We start from the raw sequence: 22,988 nt of genomic DNA on the forward strand, positions 1-22,988 counted from the left end.
AAAAACTTCTCTACCATTGCCGAACTTGAAAAATATCACTTCTATGGGGGGTACCTTGAAATTTCAGGTGCCTTCCTTGGGGTTGAGCTATGTTTAAATGGAATAGCCCTTATAGAGTATCCAGTATAGTTTCTGTTTTTTTTATTTCCTGGTTAATCGGGAAACAAAGCCTCTTTGTAGCTCCTTTAAAAGTGGTTATGACCTTGGGAAATATGTAATCAAGGTTCTAAGTTTAAAATGCATGGTTAAGTCTCATATGATATATTGCAGATGCTGGTTCCCTGATGACCCATGGACAAACCTATTATTTAACAGTAACTGCTGTCAACTCAGTCCATCTAATGTCATATGCTTTCTCTGGTCCTATAGCCATAGACACTACCCCTCCACAGAATGGTAAAGTTATTGACCTTCATACGACCTACAGAATGGATGTCAGTAATAATACTGCAACAGTTTTAATGAACTCCAGAACTTGTTCAACTGACCAAGGTATGTAAGGCAGTTTTAAAAAGTTATAACATTTATCACTTTGATTATTTTAAAGGAGGAAAGGACAATGAATGCAGCACAATATTAATGATGTATATTAAAACTTCTTTTCTTTTACAAGTAAAAAAAGTTAGGAATGGGGAACGGGAGGAATGGAAGAATATGTTTTTTTCAGATTCATATCCATGTATCATTTTTTTCATTACAGAATGTGATGCTTTAGATGCCACTTGTTCAGAATCTTTGACCTCTGTGTCATTGGCATGGCAACCTTTTACTGATGAACAGTCAGGAATTAAACAGTAAGTTGGCAGTTTACTTCTCACTTACTGTTACACTAAAGAAATTCAAATGGTTCTTTGAAGCTGCCTATAGTTGTAGAATATTTTTAGTGTTAAGTAACCTACCTGAAACAAACCAAGACATGTTAGGGTGATATGTTACACTAGAGATATGGCACAGACTGTATTACCAACTCCTTAAATTTATTGTTTAGGTGTATAAGTACTAACTGGACATTCCTGATATTTGGTATTCAGTTGCATTCTTTAAGGACTGTTGTATCATTATTCAGTTGGTGAGAGAGTGGACTACTGAACACTTTTTAAAAATTAAAAATTAGTTCCTCCCAAATAACGTTAATTACTATATTGTTAACAGTTGTTTTAAATGTTTTACTTACTTGATAGATATGAAGTAGCCATTGGTATAACCCCTGGTGGAGGACAGATCAAGCCATTTGATAGGGTACCAGTAGATACATTACAGTACACAGTTAATGGTCTCAACTTACATGGACACAAAAAGGTGGGAAATATTTGGTTTCAAATATACAAAAAGATATATATAAAAAAAAAAAAAGTTTCAGTTCATATATATTATTTTTTTGCAAAACTCGTTTATTTTTAGAACTAAGTGTTTTTAGAGATTGCCACCAATGCCCTTTATCAAAGCTTAATCTTACAGAGGTTGCTTACTTGCTACCAGTATACTGTCTTTTAAAAAAAAAATATATTTCCATGATTATTAATTTAGATCAGTTAAAACATGTTTAGTTAAAAAATATATGGGTAAGTTCTTATTATTAAATGTGTCTTAATAAATCTATTGTGAAGGTGATTAATGAATTTGGTTTCTTAGATTTATATTAAAAAACATTTGACCCTTTTGTAGATCTATGTGTCAGTGAGAGGGACTAATGGAGCAGGTTTATCCAGTGTGGGTACATCTAATGGTGTTTACATGTCATATCTTAGTCAAGGACTGCCACCATTGTCACATGTTGGAGTATATGATGTTCTACAGAACTCACATGGAGACGTGTAAGTATAGTATTTATTTATATTATCATTTTATATACAATCTGCAGTATGAAAGAATATAATAGAACAAGTAAAAGAGGAAACGTTTATGATTTATTATATTTGACAGGGACTTCCAGGAAAGCTATGACACGTACAGAGCATCATGGGATATGTCAGGTGATCCATGTCCTGTTGTTAAATATGAATGGCAGATACAGAGGCTGGATGGGAAAGTTGTCATGCCATGGTTAGATATGGGAAGTACGTTTTGCTTGTATACATTTATGTAAAAATAGAAGTTTCTTATATTTAGACAAATTTTAAGGTCTTTTAAATAATGAAATTTGGATAAAAATTGGGTAGAATTAAAATAAATTGTATTTTTGGGAATTTTATTTTTGATCAGTCTTCAATCCTTGTCATACTGTGCTTCTACACTTTCAGTAAAAACCTCTGGGATGAATGATGAATTGCAAATGTTGAATGGAGAATTGTATTACTCCTTGTTACGAGTGACAAATGCTTTAGACTATACCTATATACTGAGATCTAACGGTGTGACCATCAAACAAGATCCACTAATGCCTGGTAAAGTATTTGATGGTGATGTCGATGGGTACGATCTGAACTTCCTCAGATCTGAAGCTATGGTGACGGCTAATTGGGATGGATTTGGTTTACCTGTCAACACACAAGTACAAGTAGACGTCATATCTGGTAAGTCTGTCATATTTGTGGTGTCTTTAATATGCTCATGATATATCATGCGCCTGTCCCAAGTCAGGAGCCTTTGGCCTTTTTTTGTTTCTTGTGTACAATTTGGAGTTTAGTATGGCGTTCATTATCACTGAACTAGTATATATTTGTTTAGGGGCCAGCTGAAGGACGTGTCAGGGTGCGGGAATTTCTCGCTACATTGAAGACCTGTTGGTGACCTTCTGCTGTTGTCTGTTCCATAGTCGGGGTTCTTGTCTCTTTGACACATTCCCCATTTCCATTCTTAATTTTATTATTTTATCATGATAAAGTCTATAGATATTCATATTTTTTAATGTATTGTGTATTTTCTTTTATAGTATTGAAGTCATCATAGTCATTCTGAGTTCACCACAGTGAAGTTAAAGAATAAGTAGAAACTAGAGTATCCTGTCAGCAAAAATGTTATTACCACCAAATTTCAATGAACCTTTGAGTAAATATATAATCATGCAAGATTATTATGGTCCCCTAACCCTTAGGTGTTTGAGACATATGCTCCACTTGTATTTCATTTAAGGACATTTTGTTTTAGACATAATACAAAATAGTTGTTCACGATGGTCTGGAACTAAAACACAAATTTATCCCCTCAGACAGCTGCTATAAGGGTGGACATTTTAACATTACATTATTTATTCAGTTCAGCATATTTTCGTTTATGACAGGTAACCCAGGAGTCCATGTGAATCAAGAGAACATTGATTACCAAGATAAGAATCAAGATGTTGTCTATTATGAAGTAGCATTAGGTACTGACAGAAGGTTCCCTAAAACCAGAGACAATATTGTACCATTTACTAATGTGGATAAAAATACATCTGTCACCTTCTACGACCTAGAACTGGTTCCCAGTAGGGGAATGTATTACTTTACCGTTAAAGCATACAGTGCCTCTTATTCTGTTGCCATGGTCACATCAAATGGATTCCGTGTTGGATATGATGGTGGAGTCAGAGGTGAGTAAAGATTACTATATTTACCAACACAGTTCATACTTTATATAAACAGAATCAGAAATTTTACATTGTTTTATTTGTCAATTTAGTTTTCTCTATCGATACATGCTTTCATTTTAATACGCCCGTCAAAATTTTGACGGGACATATTATGGTATACAAATGTCTGGTGTCCATCCGTCTGTCTGTCTGTCCGTCTGTCTGTCCGGCGTAAACATGTCGCACCGTTACTTGAGAACGACTTATCTAAATTTCAAGAAACTTAATAAAGTTGTTTTATATGATGTTCAAATGATCTGTATACTTTTTGGTGAAAATAAGATTTAAACTTTTTGAGTTACGGTACTTTGTAACTAAAACAGGGGTGTGTTTTTTTTCACATGTCGCACCGTATCTCAAAAAGATTCTTGATTTTTGCTTAAAACTTTACACACTTCTTAGTTATATTAATCTTAATATCTGTATACTTTTTGGTGATGATTCAAAATTTCATTTTTGAGTTATTGAGTATTTTGTAAAAAAGGGGGAGGTTTTTTTTACATGTCGTGCCGTATCTCAAAAACGATTTATGATTATTGCTTAAAACTTTACACACTTCTTTGTTATATTAATCTAAAGATCTGTATACTTTTTGGTGATGACTGAAGATTTTATTTTTGAGTTATTGAGTATTTTGTAAAAAAGGGGAGGTTTTTTTTACATGTCGCGCCGTATCTCAAAAACAATTTATGATTATTGCTTGAAACTGTACACACTTCTTTGTTATATTAATCTTAAGATCTGTATACTTTTTGGTGATGACTCAAAATTTCATTTTTGAGTTATTCAGTAATTTGTAAAAAAGAGGGAGGGGGGTTTTTACATGTCGTGCCGTATCTCAAAAACAATTTATGATTATTGCTTAAAACTTTACACACTTCTTTGTTATATTAATCTAAAGATCTGTATACTTTTTGGTGATGACTGAAGATTTTATTTTTGAGTTATTGAGTATTTTGTAAAAAGGGGGAGGTTTTTTTTTACATGTCGCGCCGTATCTCAAAAACAATTTATGATTATTGCTTGAAACTGTACACACTTCTTTGTTATATTAATCTTTAGATCTTTATACTTTTTTGTTTGATTCAAAATTTTATTTTAGTGATATTTGTAAAAAAAATACAGGGTGGGGGGTTTCACATGTCCCCCCGTGTCTCAAAATCAATAAATGGTTATTGCTTAAAACTTTCTCGGAAACTATTTATGATTATTGCATAAAACTTCCACACATGACGTCGGGCGTATCATGCACTCATGGCGCAGCTGTTTATTACAGTTAGTTTAACTTTGTACACTACGATAAATTGTTTTGCACATTGTGGGCTTCAATCTTGTTGGAAGATAGAATTATACATCTTAATACATAAATCCAGATTAAGAAAGTTTTGGATATTTTAATGAACATGATATCTTTATTATTATAATTATATTGATCAATATTACTAAATTGTCAATCATAACTTCACTTTTTGTTGAAATGGGTACAAAATCTTGTGCTAAAATGGGCATTGAATATTGAACTTTCGCTAAAATGGGTGAACAATCTTATGCTTTAATGTTTTATATTTTGGCTCTAACCTGTCTAATTTGTTTTGCTAAAATGTCCTATCAATGCACCAAATTTGTCTCCACTATTTAAAATGTCATCTAGGTCAACAGGAACCCATATAAGCCTAGTAATTAGTTGGCTAGTTTATTTCCGATGGTTATTATAACTATGAGTGTAGAGGGCTATGTAGTAATTATAGTGTGATTATATTTCAGTGGGGATGATCAACGTGGAGGACTATATCAGTACAGATAAATATGTTGATGTACAGTTTGAAGGGTTCTACTCTAAACTAGACATACTAATGTACTATGTAGCTGTATCTGATTATAGAAACTTTACTGGTTCTGACTGTAAACAATATGTAAGTTTTCTTTTCATACTCATGTTTTATTTATTAAGGAGTAAGAGACTAATTAATGGTAAAATTCTTTTTAATTGACAGTAACAGTGGACATCTATGCAAAATAATTTGCCGCTGAACATTAACCGTCCTTCCCACTAAAGGAAGGATTAAACTGGTTTACCTTTGTCAGTCCATTATACACTTTTAAAGTTTGATGCCAATGATGGGATGTATATATGCGGTTTTTGTGTTCCAAAACTTGTAAACAATGGAAACAGCCATAATTTGCACATCTGAAATAAAAATAGTACAAATACTCTCACTAGTTAGGAATGATGTGGTCAGATTGGGCGTGACTTTTATTTGTCATTAGATGGTGCAGTATTAATTAACTAAATGTGGAGAAGACAGATCCTAACACTAGTCTGTATTTATGCCTGTAAAGTAGAGAGAACCCTCCATTAAAAGAAAGAACATAAATGCACATCTTACTTATTTGAAGTCTATTATATATTTTATAATTGTAGATTGATGGTGGTAAATCAACAGATGAAGAGAAGGCAGCCATGTTTAATGTCTACCCTGTAACAAATATAAACCAGAATACATTCTACAGAATACAACCTCTCAACCTACAACTGGCTAACAACTATTTCATATGGGTAATGGGTAAGTAAATCTATTCTACATCTGCCTTATGTCAAACTATTTCTTCCAGGTTTGATTTTTGTTTAGTTCACCTTATAACAACATGGTAAATATTGTTTGTGAAGTTAGGTATCATCTTTCATTTTCTAAAAAAAAATTGGAACCATTAAGTCAGACCTTTACAAACATTAACAGGTTTCTCTCAAACAGTTGAGGTCACAATTTCATTATGCAGAACTTCTGAGATAGGATATTCTTTTTTACACATACCAGTTAGGTGATTTTAGTCTAGAAAAATATCTTTTAAACTTTAACCTTGAAACATCTACTATCAAGGAACTCCCATATAAGCTTGCAATTTTGATTTGTACCTTCAATTACTATTTGCATTTAAGTTAAAGATCTATATTGATTTTAAAACAAGTAAATAAAATGTCATTACTACTGCATTGGAAAAAAAAAAAACAAATTGAGGGAATTTTTTCTTGTTAGTAATACAGTCAGTCTTTACCTAGATAGTTCTTTCCTTTTAAGGAGAAACCTATCATAGTTAAGAAAGTCTAAAATATTTTGAAATATAAATGATTTATATCACTTAGCTTGTTAATAAAAAGACAGCTGATTAAATTCTGCAATTAAAACTACATACCTTCTTTTGTTTTTTAGGTACAGACAAGTCAGGGGAATGTAGTATGACCAGTCGTGAAATCATCGTGGATACCACTTATCCTGAATCTGGAGAACTAGCTTGTGGTCCTGACTATAACATGGTATGTCATTTAAAATAGTCTAGCATCTTTCAATGTTAGAATAAGGAGTTGTCTAGAAAAATTATTTGGAGCTACAGCTAGCTTTTTAACAGTTATTAATTATGGTGAGCAAAAGACAAGGCATGAGATCTAACAATTTATAGTAATTTTGAATAGGGGTAAGAAGATTATTAAAGACGGTCTTAATGGATATAACACACACTCTGTGGCTACATTACATGTAAGGCTTGAAAATTCCTTATTTTGTATAAGAACATATTATATTTGTAGGCAGTTACTTACACACCAGAGAGTACCAGTCTAACTGTATCTTGGGAGAATTACAGGGATCCAGAATCTGACATTAAATCTTATGACATATCGCTGTGGTTTAACTCTTCCTGTTCTGATGATAGTACACAGTCCTTACTCGTAGACTGGATAGAACTGTCATCTAATTATTCACAGTTTACTTTTACAGAGCTGGAATTAAAGGTTGGTTTCTCAAAAGGGAAGGTATAACCAAGTAAGAAATACAATGTAAAATCTAAGGTGTTTTAAATTGTCACTGATTTCCAGATCAATTGTTGAAAATATGTACTTTTATTTATTGCGAACCCTATGATAGTTTTACATAGATTCACCTGCAAGTTACCTGTCCATTTAAACTTTTGGCAGTTCTATTGTCCCATCTAACAAATACAACAGGTATTGTTCTCTGTGTAGTTTATTCACTGGGACCTTTAAATTTCTTCCAAGAGAAATATATCACTCATTGATTAATTTACCTGAACAAAAAATTGAACTGTCAATGCTGAAAAAATACTTTAACCAATACTAAGTACGGACTCACAAAACTGCATGTGGTGTTGTATTTATTCAATACCAATAACTCGTTTTTAATGTGTTCAATATTAATACTGATTCAAAAATTAAAAGTTGATTTCTGATCAAATATTCACTTTTTTTGTGTGTTTGAAAAATTAAAATTTCAATATTATTATTTTTAAATTAAGGTCTTCATAAACATAAGTCTTTAAATGAAAAACACAAAAACATGCAAATTCTTTGGAAAATACTAAAAAATGTGTCTGAAATAAACTTTTTATTATTAAACCAGATTTTATATATTGAACAGATTGAAAATATATTAATGATATATTGAACAAATACAATATTGCATACAGTTTATGTGAGTTTATAGAAGTATTTCAATAAAAAAGAAGATAATTTTTTGGTCAGGTAAATTAATCAATGAGTGATATATTTCTCCTAGAAGAAATTTAAAGGTCCCATCAAATAAACTACACAGAGAACAATACCTGTTGTATTTGTTAGATGGGACAATAGAACTGCCAAAAGTTTAAATCGACATGTAACTTGCAGGTGAATCTATGGAAAACCATCATAGGGTTCGCAATAAAACATTACAGTTCTTGTTTATACTGATTACTGCAGCCTTAGTACTATAGTGAATTCAGTAAAATGACAAAACTTAACAATCTTTACTTTTTGACTTGTGCATGATTATAAAATATGTAGAACACAACTATCACCCAAAAGATATTCACAGAGGAAATGTATTTTATTTAATTTGTTCACTGGCAAAGAAAAATTGATTAAGTTCCACTTGTGCATTGATCCTTAAATATTTGGGAATTTTTGTTAAAAATCTAGAATATATCTCCCAAATGACAATACCTTACAATTTTATGTCACAATCAATATATATCATCCTGACTTGGCTTATTTTCACTTTTTCTGTTAGTCAAATAAATTACCTAGTAAGTTGGCTTATTTGTATGTGGACCACTTTCAGTTGTTGTGCCATTGAGGCATATTCCACACCTCCATTCATTCTTTTGTAAATCATTTAACTTTTTTTCTTATTGCAGCAAAATATCCCATACATTGTAAAATTCAGAGTGAGTAACCTTGCTGGACTGTCTATTAATGAAGAATCTTCACCAATTTTATATGATTTGTCAACCCCCACAGCAGGAAAAGTTGTGGATGGATCTGACTTTTTAAATGATAGAGTATGGTTTAGTTCATCAACAACTATAACAGGTAAATTAGCAGACAATTATTATGAAACTGGCAGAAGTCATATTACAAGTGAAAAAAAGGGAATAGACTGCGCATAATTTCACGCACAAATTACAATGCACATGAAAAGTATGTGTTGTAAATTTGATATTATTTTTTTGAATATTTTGATTGATTAGAAATGTTAAATCATTGTAGTTATGTCACTAAAAGAATATTATCGTTATTATGTGTATCTGTGCAAAGGCTCAAAATGACATTTCTCCTATTTTCACCATTTTCCCGCCAAAATTTGGGTTTTAAGCAAAATATTTTTTTTCCTTATCGGTGACCTAGGTTTTTTATTTTTATATTACAGCTTTGGACCAAGTGTCATAGAACGTTTCTTTGATATTCCGATAAAAATATGTCAACACCTCTATTTTCCCTATCATTTCATTGAAAACTGATAGTCCCTTTTTTATACCTGTTTTAAAGTAAAATTTTTAGCTTAAATGGTCCGTGACCCCCTATTTTTATTCGACCAATTTGATTCACTTTTTGTAAAGAATAAAATAACAAAAAATACGACAATTCAGATAGAAACTATATGAATAGGCCCGAGCCACCTTAATAGTCTGAAAATTTTATTTGTAAATAAGTCTAAATGTTAGAGCAAGCATTTACATTCTAGGAGTATTTGATATTATATATCTTGATTATCCAACTGAAATACATGAGTGATAATTATAGAGTAAAGTAGTTATTGACATGTTTAAAAATGAATGCTAGACAAACGAAAATGTTACTCTAATAAAGGACCTCGGTTGTTAACTTCAGGCTTACATACGAACGTCATATTCATAAATTACAAAATTAAAAAATGATTGCTGGAATTGCTTTGTTTTCGTATGTTAACATATATGTCATGAGATATCCAGTTCTCTAGCCCTTTCTTTCTCTGAAACATAATAAATTGGCGTCTCAGCATTGCAAATATTTTAGATTTTTTCTAGTCAGTTTTAGATCTTTGATTTTATATATAGCAAAACACTCAATTGTGTCATACTTCACTTCTTATATTGAAAAAAAAGGGTCCAAAAAACATTTTTTGGCCTTGCTACCCTCACCAACTTCTGCTTGCAGATCATTATAAGTCTAGCTACGCCACTGGTTGTACAGTGTTCATTAAGTTCATTTCAGGGAATGTTATCACATATATTAAAACCAGGGACCTATGTAAAAGTAGTAAGTACTACCTTTACAGTACTATTTATCATTTTCTAGGATCAATTATTCATCTTGCTACACCAAAGGGTCTACCATGTCCAACTCAGTCAATATCAATGGTCAATGATCCAGGATGGAAAATACTAAAGCAGATTGGTTTAAAAGATCCTAATGGTCAGCCCTGGTCACTCCTACACAGAGAGGAGAATGTAAGAAGTTTAGTATATGATGATGCAGTGTCTATAAAGTTAGCACGAGATGTAAAGAAAGAACGGATGTTTTCTGGATCTTATTATAGAACAGCTGATTTTGAGAATGGTGGTACTTACCAGGTAATCACGCAATATTTGATTATAGATGAATTATAGTTGATGATGTCAAATCAATTATATATTTACTTAATCCAAATGATTTGGCTAATGGCAAACAAATATGTTATTATTTAAGACAAGCTTTTGAAGTTTTTTAATAAGTAGGGATTTCAAAAGATTGGTAATTTGATACTCGGGTACTCGGATAAATCTTTAAAGCCGTTATTTGGCTCCAATGGCGTTCCATACTTTTAGAAGTCCACTTTATGATACTTATTTTAAAAGTTATGCATGTTCAGTCAACCTGAGACTATCCATATTCACGTTTCTCATGTATAAGTAGCATTTTGAGCACAAATACGGACTTGGAAAATTAAAATTGGCTAAAACTCGTTTTTCTGGAGGGGTGGGCTTCACATCTGTATCTTACACAGGAAGTTCAGAGGCACACAACTTGCAAAAATAGTGCAAACCCACGGCCATATAACTACTGATCGTTATTATTATTGAAATACGCATAGGAAACAACTACTTCCGGTTTTGGGTCCAGTCAGAAATCAGCAAAAATCGTGAAATTCAGTATTTTGGGTCCAAATGACCTTCTGTAGACTGCAGAACCAAGATCAGATTCACTCTGACCTAACAACTGTTGGGGTCAATTCATTAACTAGGGTCCACTCTACACGCAGGCTACAACTGGATACCTTTACCAGCATCCCTGGGTCTTCTGGGTCAAGAGAAAGGACGAAAAATCAGAAAAATTGACCCTTTTTGCTCCTGATGACCAACTTTGGGTCAAATTACATATGTCTCTAATTAGTTGCGTAGGGTTCACCACAGGGTACTTTGATTTTTTACTTATTCAGAAATATGATCTGACGCACAACTGCCATGACTGCCGATGAAAGTCTGTTTCTAAATTTTGATACAAGTCATTCACACAAAAAAAAATTCTCAGAAAGAACAGACTATGCTAGTACTGCTAAAACATGTTTTGCTATTATAGATAAACCTGAGTCAGTGACTAAGTTATAATACATAGAAGTCTGAGGATAAACGTATCTATAAATATATTATTTTTACTAGTAAAAATGTATTACAACGGATATTTCATAGAGAACAAATGTGTGGGGAAATGTAAGGAGATATATCTCAATATTTATAAATGACAAACGAACTTGTATCCGAGTACCTAAATTAAACTCGAGTACTCAGCCTTCCAAGTGAGTACCCAAGTACTGGATTACTTGTTGCCATCCCTTGTAATAACGCTTAGTGTCAGTTGGTCTACCATAAGTTATTGAAGTTCTATACAAAGAAAATAGACTTCAAATAATAGACAGCAACCAACAACAACCAATGGATTGCTGGATCCTGGCTTGGGACATGTACGTAAAGAAGGGTTCAGGGTTTAACATGTTTGAGCTCTCCCCTTCTCCTAGGCTAACCTGGAACAGTGATGTAACAACACATATTACATAAGAACAAACTGTAAAATTAAAAAAAAATCACTTAGATGATAGCTCTGACTGTTTATTACAGATATCAGTGAAGGCTGCTGACGGGGAAGGTATTGCAGTAACAGGTATAATGTTATGGGATGGTCCAGAGGAAGAAATAGCTACATATGACTACCTGGAGGAGGAGGACTGGACACAAAGTATATGTGACTGCTGTTTACAGAATCCTGTACCTCAGGTTTGATTATTATATACTGAGTGACAAAAGAAAAGATACACTTATTTATTATCAATTTTTCAAGAAATAGGTTTTACAATAAAATTAACAATATCAAATGTATGAATAACTGACAATGAATTATGCATACTAAAAAATAAAGTACAGTGGAGTAACAGTTTTGGCACAATTCCAAAAACAACAGATGAGATCAAAAATCTCAAATAACAGTATGTTTCATCTGATGCTTACAGTTTGAAAAGTCAATATCTCGTGTGTCCACCATTGGCATTTATTACTGCTTGAAGCCTTGAAGCCTTTGTTGCATAGACGAGACAATTTTGGAAATTGTAGCCTGAGGCATGTTGTTCCACTCCTGTTGTAATGCTTGAGACAATTCTTGTAGTGTAACAGGTTGGCGTTGCCTTGAGCTAACTCTGCGGTTCAGTTCATCCCATATTTGCTCGATGAGATTCATGTCAGGAGATGTGATGGCCATGGCAACACATTAATGTTTTGTTGCTGCAAGTAGGCATTTGAAACACAAGCAGTGTTGGTACGGCCATTGTCGTGCTGCAATATTATTCCAGGTCCATATCTGTTAATGAAATTAACCACTTCCGTTGACAGAAGTTCATCTCTATAGTGTTGGACATTTAGTGTTCCATTGACTATCACGAGATTAGTCCGGTTGCGTGTAGATATGCCACCCCAAACCATGACACTACCACCACCAAATCTGTCATGCTGTTGGACACAACAATTTGCAAATCGTTCACCTGATCGTCTATAAACTCTTGCTCGACCATCTGAATGCTGGAGAGTGAATCTGAACTCATCAGAAAACAAATATTGCTCCATTCATTATTGAGTCTCCATCGTAAACGAGCTTGACACCATCTTAACGCTCTTGTCTGTGTCGTTGTGTCCCCTAAAAGCATGTCTAGGACGAAGATTTAAAGACAAGAGTCTTCTATAGACTGTTTGTGCACTGATACGTCTGCCCTGTACATCACCAGTCCATCCCCGAGGAGGCATAAACCTATCCCACAAATGCCGTATACAAATAAATCTGTAGTCAATAACTGTTGTTACCCATGGCCGCCCAGACCGAGGTTGATCCGCCGTAGATCCAGTCCCTTGGAATCTCTGCTGTAGCCGATATTATAAATGTCAAACGTTTACAGCCAATTGCTCTTGACACTTCAGTCATACCCATGCCAGCTTGAATCATGCCAATTGCACGTTCCTGTAAGGCGGGTCATTTTGAAATGTTTTCTTGAAATTTTGTGAACTTACGACTGGATACAGAAACAGGTGTTGAACAACATCAAATTAAGTCGAATTTTACTAACAGATTTCCCTGCACGTGCAAATTTTCCAAAATTAGAATTTAAAAACTGTGAAGAACTCAATTGTTGTACAGGTAAAAAATCAATATGTATGGGATGTAAATTTACCTAATTAATGCATGTATCAAGTTTTATTTTTATATCTTTACTTTTTTCTAAAAATATTAACAAAATAAAAGTGTATCCTTTCTTTTGTCGCTCAGTATATAAAAGCTTCTTCAAGTACATGGAAATCAATTTGTTTATGGACAAAAATTATTATTTTTTGAAGAACCAATATTTGTTTTTATTCAGTTGCCCTCTTGAATAACCTTTATTTTTCTAAAAATTTGGCTGTACAAAGATAATCTTGTAGGTTGGTTTTTTTATATTTACAGTAAAAACATTTCAACTGTGTTTCAGATTTCTTTGTGGAAATTTTATCCTAAAGTTAAGTGTGCAATATAATGGCAGTATTTATGATTTTCATGAAAGAAGTTGGTGACCTTTAGAACAGTTTTGACTGAATAATAATAATGACATCATCCAGATTTTCATTCTTTTAATTTTCATGTGAGTTGAAATTAATCAATATGATTTTGTCATGCATAAAGAAATATATTTTTGTCACAAGATTTGCAAGAATATGTTGCAATGGGTTGTATAGCAAGTTTGAAATAATTACAGGGTTGTTCGATGTGTAACTGTTCAGAGTACAACAATACAGAATCAACAACAATTACCTCTCTTGTAACACAACCACCATATGATATAGTAAACAATGCCGATGGGTCTGAGGTCACCTCTCCTATAGACACCACACGTCCTACAGCGCAGACATCCTGTGGAATACAGATCTATTCTGGTAATTATGTCTTATCTATGAATCTGTCACAAGTTAGTAGGTCATAATATGCATGTTTCTCTTTGTGATGTTATAAGGGGTTATATGTAAGCTTATTTCTTAGAAACTAAATAAGGATAAACCAACAATTTTACCTTGTGTAGTAAATTATAAAACAGTTATTTGAGGTAACATGCTCCTTCTTTTCGATTCTATATATATGGAAAGGCATATGATGTGTGCATGCCTTTTTCTTGTTTTTAACAGAATAGAATATTTTTCATTTATTGATATCAAGATTCTTTCCTATATATATACCCCACACAACAAAGTTGCGGAGGGTATAATGTTTTTGACCCATCTTTCAGTCTGTTAGGCCGTCCGTCAGTACATCCGTCAGTCCTGTTCTTGTCATTACAACTCCTCTGAAACCACACATCAGAATTTCATGAAACCTTTTTAGATAATAAGGACATAATATGTAGATGTGCATATCGACAGGAAATTCATTTTTTTCTAGGAGTTATGCCCCTTTAAACTTATGAGCCTCAATATACTACTCAAACAGTTTGTCATCACAACTCCTCTCAAACCACACAACAGAATTTCATGAAACTTTGTAGATAATAAAGGACATACTATGTAGATGTGCATATCGACAAATTATGATTCAATTATTTCTTTCTTACAGTTATTTTATTTGTCCAGTGACAATGTAGTGACGTGGGGTATGTGAGCCTGCCTACTAAGGTTCCTTAATTGAATATTATTTTTGCTTTGGAGTAATTAGAACATAAGATAAGAGGGGAACCACCCTGTATATTGATATGATGCTTTTAAAAGTTTTGCTTTGTAAACAGAGTCATGTTTTAGTTTCAATATTATGACAAACCTTTATCATATACACTGGAAGGTCCTTTAATATCTACAACAGGTGGGGGGAGGGGGATAGGATGAAATGTGTTCAATAAAAAAAAAGGACAATAAGCAATTTGGCAAAAAAGGCTGGATGACATTTTATGAACAAAAAGTCAGGATTAACAAAAAAAGGCAGAACTGAATAGAGTGAAAAATAAAAAGGCAGGCCAGAGATAACAGCTAAAAAATAATAATGCAGGGCAAAATTTTACATCCTAGCACACCCCTTCCACTAGAAATCAGAAAAGCTAGCTCACTCACACCAAAGGATATGACTTGATTGACCAGTTTTGGATTTGGTATAATTGAGGCTTAAAAAACTATCAACCAAAGAGCATCCTTGTATACAGTACTAGTGCTTAGATCAAATCAAATCAGTTCTAACAGTGTTTTAAATTGTGAGTTGATGAATTAATTGTATTTATTGTTTTTAGGTTCAACCCCTCATATTGTAACATGGTGTAGATCTTATAATGACACCCAAAGATTGATGAAAACAAAGATGGACTTGAACTTTGACCCTACTACAGAATATCACAACTACAAATTTATGGTTACTCCCCAGAAATATGATGAGATCAGTGTATGTTTTTAATCATCATTTTATCAATATAATAATTCTCTCATCATGCAGACATAACATTTGGATGGAGAGTTGTCTCTTTGGCACTCACACCACATCTTCCTATATCTATAAACAATTAGAGGTCTATTTCCATATATGACATTTACCGCCATTCAAGATTCTTGCTTTTTAAACATAGAAAATAACTTTTAGCCATAGAAATGATTCTTGTCAATTTTCTTTTTTACAGTATACAAATAAAAAGAATAAGGCAAAATATATAGAGTTTGAATGAAAATGTCGATGTTTAAATTTTTATATGATTATGCAAAATTGTATAAATTATATAATCACTATACTGTAAATTCAGAAATTATTGCAAGGTTTTATTATTGCCAAAAATGCGACAGAATTGTAAAAGCAATAATTTAAATTCATATTTTGAAATATTTTATATAAATTAAACAGGATTTTTCTCAAAATTGTAAAATTAGAATAGGGTTTAAGGCTAAAATGACAAAATCGCAATAATGAATGCATGCAATAATTTCTGAATTTAGTTTAAGGTAGATAGGGTGTCTTCCTCCATCTTGGATTTGGATAAAACATGTAATTTTCTTTCTCTAATTCTTCGTCAATTTATCTCTTTCTGCACCCATTGTATTAAAAAAATTTAATCAACGTGTGGTTCGTTTGATCTCAGTACTTCATTGGTTTAAATCCGATTATGACGTCGAATTTTCTTGCTTTCCTCTGAAATTCCTATTGTGACGGCATGAAAAAAGGCGACCATGCCTGATGACGTCACATAGAAAGAACACATCTTTTGCAGATCATTGGAAAAGAAGGTATAAATTTGCCTGCATAATGTTAGAAAATCATTAGAGAAACAGATTCTACCACCAAATCTCGTGTAATACGATATTTATCCACTCTCGACAGTTAAATTTTAAATTTGAAAATTTAAATGTCTCAAGTGTATAAATATCGTATTACACTCGATGCAGTGGTAGAATCTATATATATCGAAGTCAAAGTTCTTACACATTAGTTATCTACTACTCTAAATATTTGCACATTCTATTAAAGATCTAGACCCTGTTTTCTGGTATTTCCAAACTTTGTTTCTTTTTCTTAAATGAAAGCATACTATTAAAGCTATCTTCTCATATGATATCTCAAAGTTCTATGGTGTAGATTATGCTTTATTGCAGAAAATTGGGTTTTCCATGCATAATCTATACAAAGTTTATCAATTTTGAACACTGTGTAGCGTGAAAATAAGCCTGGTGACCCATTCTTTTTATTATTATTTTTTAAAAAGCACGATATAAACTACATTTTGGCAAATTATTAAAAAATTCTATGGATTTTAATTAAGACACCCCATCTACCTTAAACATATTTTATTGTTCAAAAATGACAAATAGATTAGACACAAGTTTTTCAACTTAGTATATATACATAAATATACACATGTATGAACATTACATAAATCTGACTTTAACCAAATATTATTTTAGCATGAAGATATAAAAATAAATTACATATAAATTTAAGAATCGAATCAATGAATATTTACCACTTAATATAACCAATCGAATGGGCCTATTTTCAGAAGAAATAAATACTGTGTAAAATAAAACATGTTAGTATACATGACAAGTCATAAGTGTGAATTTTTTTAAATGTAAATTACACATTCATAGTTTATACTTACGGATTAACAGTGAAATGGAATAAATCTACAAGTAATTGTAAGTATCAATTTTGTTTTTAGCTCACTTGGCCTTTCTCATCATTTGGCGTCCGGCATCGGCGTCGTCCGTCGTCGTTATCTTTTACAAAAATCTTCTCCTCTGAAACTACTGGGCCAAATTTCACCAAACTTGGCCTCAAACATCATTGGGGTATCTAGTTTAAAAATTGTGTCCGGTGACCGGGCTTACCAACCAAGATGGCTGCCAAGGCTAAAAATAGAACAATGGGATAAAATGCAGTTTTTGGCTTATATCTCAAAAACCAAAGCATTTAGAGCAAATCTGACAGGGAATTAATTGTTTATCAGGTCAAGATCCTTCTACCCTGAAATTTTCAGACCAATCAGGCAACAGTTTTTGGGATACGATTGCTTTCAAGCAATCTGTAGACTTATACCAGTGGCTCAGGACAATGCCCTCACGTCAACTGTTTTATTCTAAACATTAAGGAACATCTCAGATTCTCAAGATTGTCTTGCTTTAAAAGGTAAAAACAAACAAAGGGATTGAACTTAAACAACTTTCCTATAATGTTCTTTTCATAATCTTCATGTTTGATATTTCCCTTTACTTATATGCATGTTTTAAACAACACGGAAAATCAGAATTAAGCGGTATTTATATTTAGTGTTTTTATAAATTTAGACACGTCAGAGGGAAGTCCCCAGTTTTGATAAAAATGCGAGGGTTCTCTGAATTCCGATAAATCTATTTCTGTCATATAAGAACTGGAGTGGAGTTTTTCTTGTATATGTCACCGTTATGAAACTGATATTTGATATTGTACTTCCATAAAGAAATGGAGAACCATCTTGGTCGTTTAATTAAAATTCTATATACGTTCTTGCTCCAGGGTTTGTTTAGGTAATTATGCGCATGCGTATAGTTTTCTGGACTTCAAGGGGTATTAGCTATATATAGATTGAATGGTTGCTCTGGATTCCCCACTCAATTGAATAATTTTAAACTCATGGGATCCTTTCTTTGTATGTCTGCTATTGAGGGTTATTGTTGTTGCATAATTTTAAATCATATGCATCATTTAAATTAATATAAATAAATTTTATAACTACAACACCCCTTCAAGCGAAATGGAGTCTTCCATATTATCGTTTCGAGTTGTCTCCCTTCCGGAAGAAACTTTCGTCAATTTTGAATGAAAATAGACTTCGAGAATAATTAACCTGTTCTGTCGATAAACATCGTATTATATTAAAAATGATCGCAATTTAAACCGAGGAATATGTACGGAAAGGAGTCATGACAACTGACCCAAAGGAAATTAAACATTTAAAGAGTTAGGAATGGGGTTCCTCCTAGAATTGACGTAGGAAAATAGGTGATAATTAAGTAGTCTTTTTTCTGGGACGCCTTCCTACGACGTGATAATTAAGTAGTCCTTTTCTGACTATTAATGGTACATGTAAGTAAGAGAAAAGAGGGGTGAAGGATACTTGAGGGACAATCAAACTCATAGTCCAAAATAAACTCACAACGCCATGGCTAAAAAATAAAAAGACAAACAGACAAATAATAGTTCACAAGACACAACCTAGAAACTTAAGACCAAGCAACACGCATCACTGCCAGAAACCGGAAGTGATCTCAGGTTCTCTACGAAGTCGTCCCAGAAAAAAATTAAAATAGCCTTGCCAGACGTCATTATTATTTGGACTAATAATTAAGATACGAAGTGAAATACCTTCTCTCACTCTGAATCTCAATGACTGCTGTGGAAAATAAACTTGGAATTTATTGTACAAAAATAAAACACAATAGGCCTAAGTACATTGTTCATACACTTTTATCCGGGATTGGCTATGTTGTAACTATTCATATTACGTAAATTACATTTTACATGTGCAGTTGAATTAGTTTTGAAAATAATATTATCTACCTACATGTATACATGTGTCAATAAAAACAATGGCAATCGTATTCCTCAGAGCATTCTGCTCTTTGATTAGGTTGCTGCCCCTGAATTGGTTATCACCTCGAATATTATTATAGATAGAGATAAACTGTAAACTGCAATAATGTATAGCAAAGTAAGACCTAAAAATAAGTCAACATGACCAAAATGGTCAATTTACCCCTTAAGGAGTTATTGCCCTTTATAGTCAATTTTTAACAATTTTTATACGCCCGTTGTCTTTTAGACGGGACGTATTATGGTATACCATTGTCCCTCCGTCCGTCCGTCTGTCCGTTGGTCTTCCACACTTCTGACAATAACTCAAAAACGCTTTCACCAATTTCCATGAAACTTAAGTGAATTGTTTATATCTAATGACGTAAGCTCCCTTTTGTTTTTTTTTAATTTCAGATTTTAAGTTTTGTATTTATGGGGCTTTATTCATAAAAAAGGGGGGATTTTCAACACTTCGGACAATAACTCAAAAAGGCTTTCACCAATGTCCATGAAACTTTGGTGAATTGTTTATATCTATTGATGTAAGCTCCCTTTCAATTTTTATAAATTTCAGATTTAAAGTTTTGGATTTATGGGGCTTTATTCATAAAAAAAAGGGGGATTTTCAACACTTCGGACAATAACTCAAAAAGGCTTTCCCCAATGTCCATGAAACTTTGGTGAATTGTTTATATCTATTGATGTAAGCTCCCTTTCAATTTTTATAAATTTCAGATTTTAAGTTTTGGATTTATGGGGCTTTATTCATAAAAAAAGGGGGATTTTCAACACTTCGGACAATAACTCAAAAAGGCTTTCACCAATGTCCATGAAACTTTGGTGAATTGTTTATATCTATTGATGTAAGCTCCCTTTCAATTTTTATAAATTTCAGATTTTACATTTCCGTGTTATGAATTTTTATGCTTAAAAAAAGGGGGGATTTTCCAATTTTGGGACAATAACTAACACTTTCACAAAATTTTATGCAACTTTGATAAATTGTTTATATCTATTGACATAAGCTCCCTTTCCATTTTTATAAATTTAGATTTTACGTTTTCTTAAGTTATGAATTTTTATACTTAAAAAAGGGGGATTTTATGAAACTTTGGTGAATATATTAATGTAACATCCTTTTGATTTGTATATATATTTCTAGTTGATCATATAAATTCATTTAAAGCATAAAAGACAAGTTAAAAGAGCAACAGGCGTATCATGCGCTAAAGCGCAGCCCTTTATTATAAAATTTGTAAATTTTTACTATCATTTTCCACTGTAACTACTGGGCCAAGTTCATTATAGATAGAGATAATTGTAAGCAGCAAAAATGTTCAGTAAAGTAAGATCTACAAACACATCACCATCACCAAAACACAATTTTGTCTTGAATCCATCTGTGTCCATTGTTTAATATTCACATAGACCAAGGTGAGTGACACAGGCTCTTTAGAGCCTCTAGTTTACTTAAATCCATTGAAACGTTTCAGAATACAAAAGGTAGTCATAAAGATTATTCAATTATCGTACCCTTAAGAGCATACATTGATCATGTTCTAGTAAGATCTGTTACAGAATAAGGTTCTCACAGTTTTGAAAAATGCTTGATACTTTTTATATACTTTTGTACACATAGAAATTACAGTAACTGCATTATATAATTTTAGATTAATTGGTGTATAACTGTGTTTGTGGATGATGGTGAATTAACAGAGATATGTGGTATAGAACCACCAAGTTTATCTACTAAACTTGTACTACACGTTTGGAACCGTAACAACTATGTTCCAGAAATAACAGACTTATTTAATGTCTTCTCCACTAAGGCATACTTTAAAAACTTGGTCATGCCTCCTAAGGTTGGATCATTGTGTCGTTATGGAAACCCATTTAGAGGAGGTACAAACCCAGTTATAAAATATGAGGCTGCAATAGGAACAGACCAACTGACCACAGATATATCTGACTTCAGTGAGGTCTATAGACCTTGTATACCATGTTATAATCAATGTTCTAAATATAACTGTGACTCTAATTGTGATCCAGAGGAACATTTAAAAGTGACCTTTAACTTGACCAACCTTTACCTACAACCCTATATAGTGGATCAAAATGATACAGGTCATGAGTATAATAAGACTGCAGCTTATTATCTAACAGGTAATTGTTACTATAAGTGCAAATGTAATTAAAAACTATACTAAGGATACTGTTAATTACTTATACAATATAAGGCTTGTACAGTGTGTTGAACCAGTATTTGATTCTCAAAGATAGTTTTATAATTCTTCAAACATATTCATCTATATTGTCAAAGGTAACGATTATACTCAAATTGAGAACTGAAATGGGGAATGTGTCAGACAGACAATAACCCAATCAAAGAGCAGAAAACAGCAGAAGTCCACAATGGGTCTTACCAAATATATGAGCCATGAAAAAAATAGTTTTTTAAGGTTTAATCAGGAATTAATTTCTGTTATGATCTATTCTATTGATAAATTGTATTTTATATTGTATATTATGGTTTTGGTTTGGATTTTTTTTTTATTTGAATTACAGTGAGAGCTGTCCTTGGATCAGGACTAACAGCTGGAGCTTCATCTGATGGTTTTTATGTAGATCTCACCCCTCCACAGTTTTATTTTAATGACTTTTTATCATTTTACAGTGAGAGCTGTCCTTGGATCAGGACTAACAGCTGGAGCTTCATCTGATGGTTTCTATGTAGATCTAACCCCTCCACAGTTTGATTCAGACATTATGAACCAGATCTACATTGATGTCACCCAAGGGGAGTTCACTCCTGTCAAATATCAGGCCTCTAATGACACCATTAAAGCTTTTTGGTATTGTTATGATGAACAGAGTATGATTAAGGTACAGTAGTAAACTTATAGGGAACTTTAAATAATTTGAGGCTATCCTCATGTATTTCATGAGGGCCTCGGGGAAGATTTGCTTCATAGCTAACTGTGTAACCCTCTTTAAATAAAGAATTATTATCCTGGACAATATTTGCAAAACTTTGTTAAGACACATAAGAAAAATGTTGTAATATGGATCTTTGGACTAGTTATTGGTATAGATTTTGGTGAAGACTGGACATATGATAAAAGGAAATGGTTGGACCTTACATTGGTAAAATATTGAAATTGTTTTATTGATAAATAAATAAAATAATCTATTAAGTTAGCTAGTCAAATTTGATACAAAGAAAAATTAAACTCAATGATTAAAATAATCATACGATATTATTTGAAGGAGAATATGTGGGCTATAGGAACATCAATTGGAGGTGAAGATATCCAGCCATATATATCTGTTGGTATTAAACAGTTAGGTATAAACAGTTCATTGGAAGGTGTTCTGAAGACTAACCATACATACTATGCATCCATCAGGTGTGTGAATGGTGGGGGACAAATGGCTGAATGGAATGACCATATAGGTATATAAAACAAAGTCTTGTCACGCTAATATTGTTTATCACCAAAATTAAGTAGTTTTGACAAGAACAAGAATAGTTTAATTTAAAAATCACTTTGGATAGAGAAAATCTGACTG

At 32.6% G+C, this 22,988-nt stretch overlaps 1 protein-coding gene across 1 annotated transcript in view; it reads left to right on the top strand.

The window, feature by feature from the left end:
* LOC139511133 (uncharacterized) overlaps nucleotides 1-22,988 on the top strand; it is a 231,704-nt gene that overhangs the window by 184,834 nt on the left and 23,882 nt on the right. Inside the window, exons 141-159 of the mRNA XM_071297705.1 lie at nucleotides 271-492; nucleotides 701-794; nucleotides 1,182-1,299; nucleotides 1,666-1,814; nucleotides 1,924-2,057; nucleotides 2,241-2,513; nucleotides 3,221-3,511; nucleotides 5,315-5,463; nucleotides 5,973-6,114; nucleotides 6,760-6,863; nucleotides 7,134-7,337; nucleotides 8,738-8,912; nucleotides 10,158-10,432; nucleotides 11,954-12,109; nucleotides 14,107-14,284; nucleotides 15,616-15,764; nucleotides 21,089-21,581; nucleotides 22,093-22,301; nucleotides 22,686-22,872. Coding sequence (XP_071153806.1) covers nucleotides 271-492; nucleotides 701-794; nucleotides 1,182-1,299; nucleotides 1,666-1,814; nucleotides 1,924-2,057; nucleotides 2,241-2,513; nucleotides 3,221-3,511; nucleotides 5,315-5,463; nucleotides 5,973-6,114; nucleotides 6,760-6,863; nucleotides 7,134-7,337; nucleotides 8,738-8,912; nucleotides 10,158-10,432; nucleotides 11,954-12,109; nucleotides 14,107-14,284; nucleotides 15,616-15,764; nucleotides 21,089-21,581; nucleotides 22,093-22,301; nucleotides 22,686-22,872 — 3,702 coding nt within the window. The remainder of the gene's footprint in view (nucleotides 1-270; nucleotides 493-700; nucleotides 795-1,181; nucleotides 1,300-1,665; nucleotides 1,815-1,923; nucleotides 2,058-2,240; nucleotides 2,514-3,220; nucleotides 3,512-5,314; nucleotides 5,464-5,972; nucleotides 6,115-6,759; nucleotides 6,864-7,133; nucleotides 7,338-8,737; nucleotides 8,913-10,157; nucleotides 10,433-11,953; nucleotides 12,110-14,106; nucleotides 14,285-15,615; nucleotides 15,765-21,088; nucleotides 21,582-22,092; nucleotides 22,302-22,685; nucleotides 22,873-22,988) is intronic.

Source organism: Mytilus edulis, chromosome 2 (genome assembly GCF_963676685.1).
Source record: "Mytilus edulis chromosome 2, xbMytEdul2.2, whole genome shotgun sequence".
In the NCBI taxonomy this organism is placed as follows: Eukaryota; Metazoa; Mollusca; class Bivalvia; order Mytilida; family Mytilidae; genus Mytilus; species Mytilus edulis.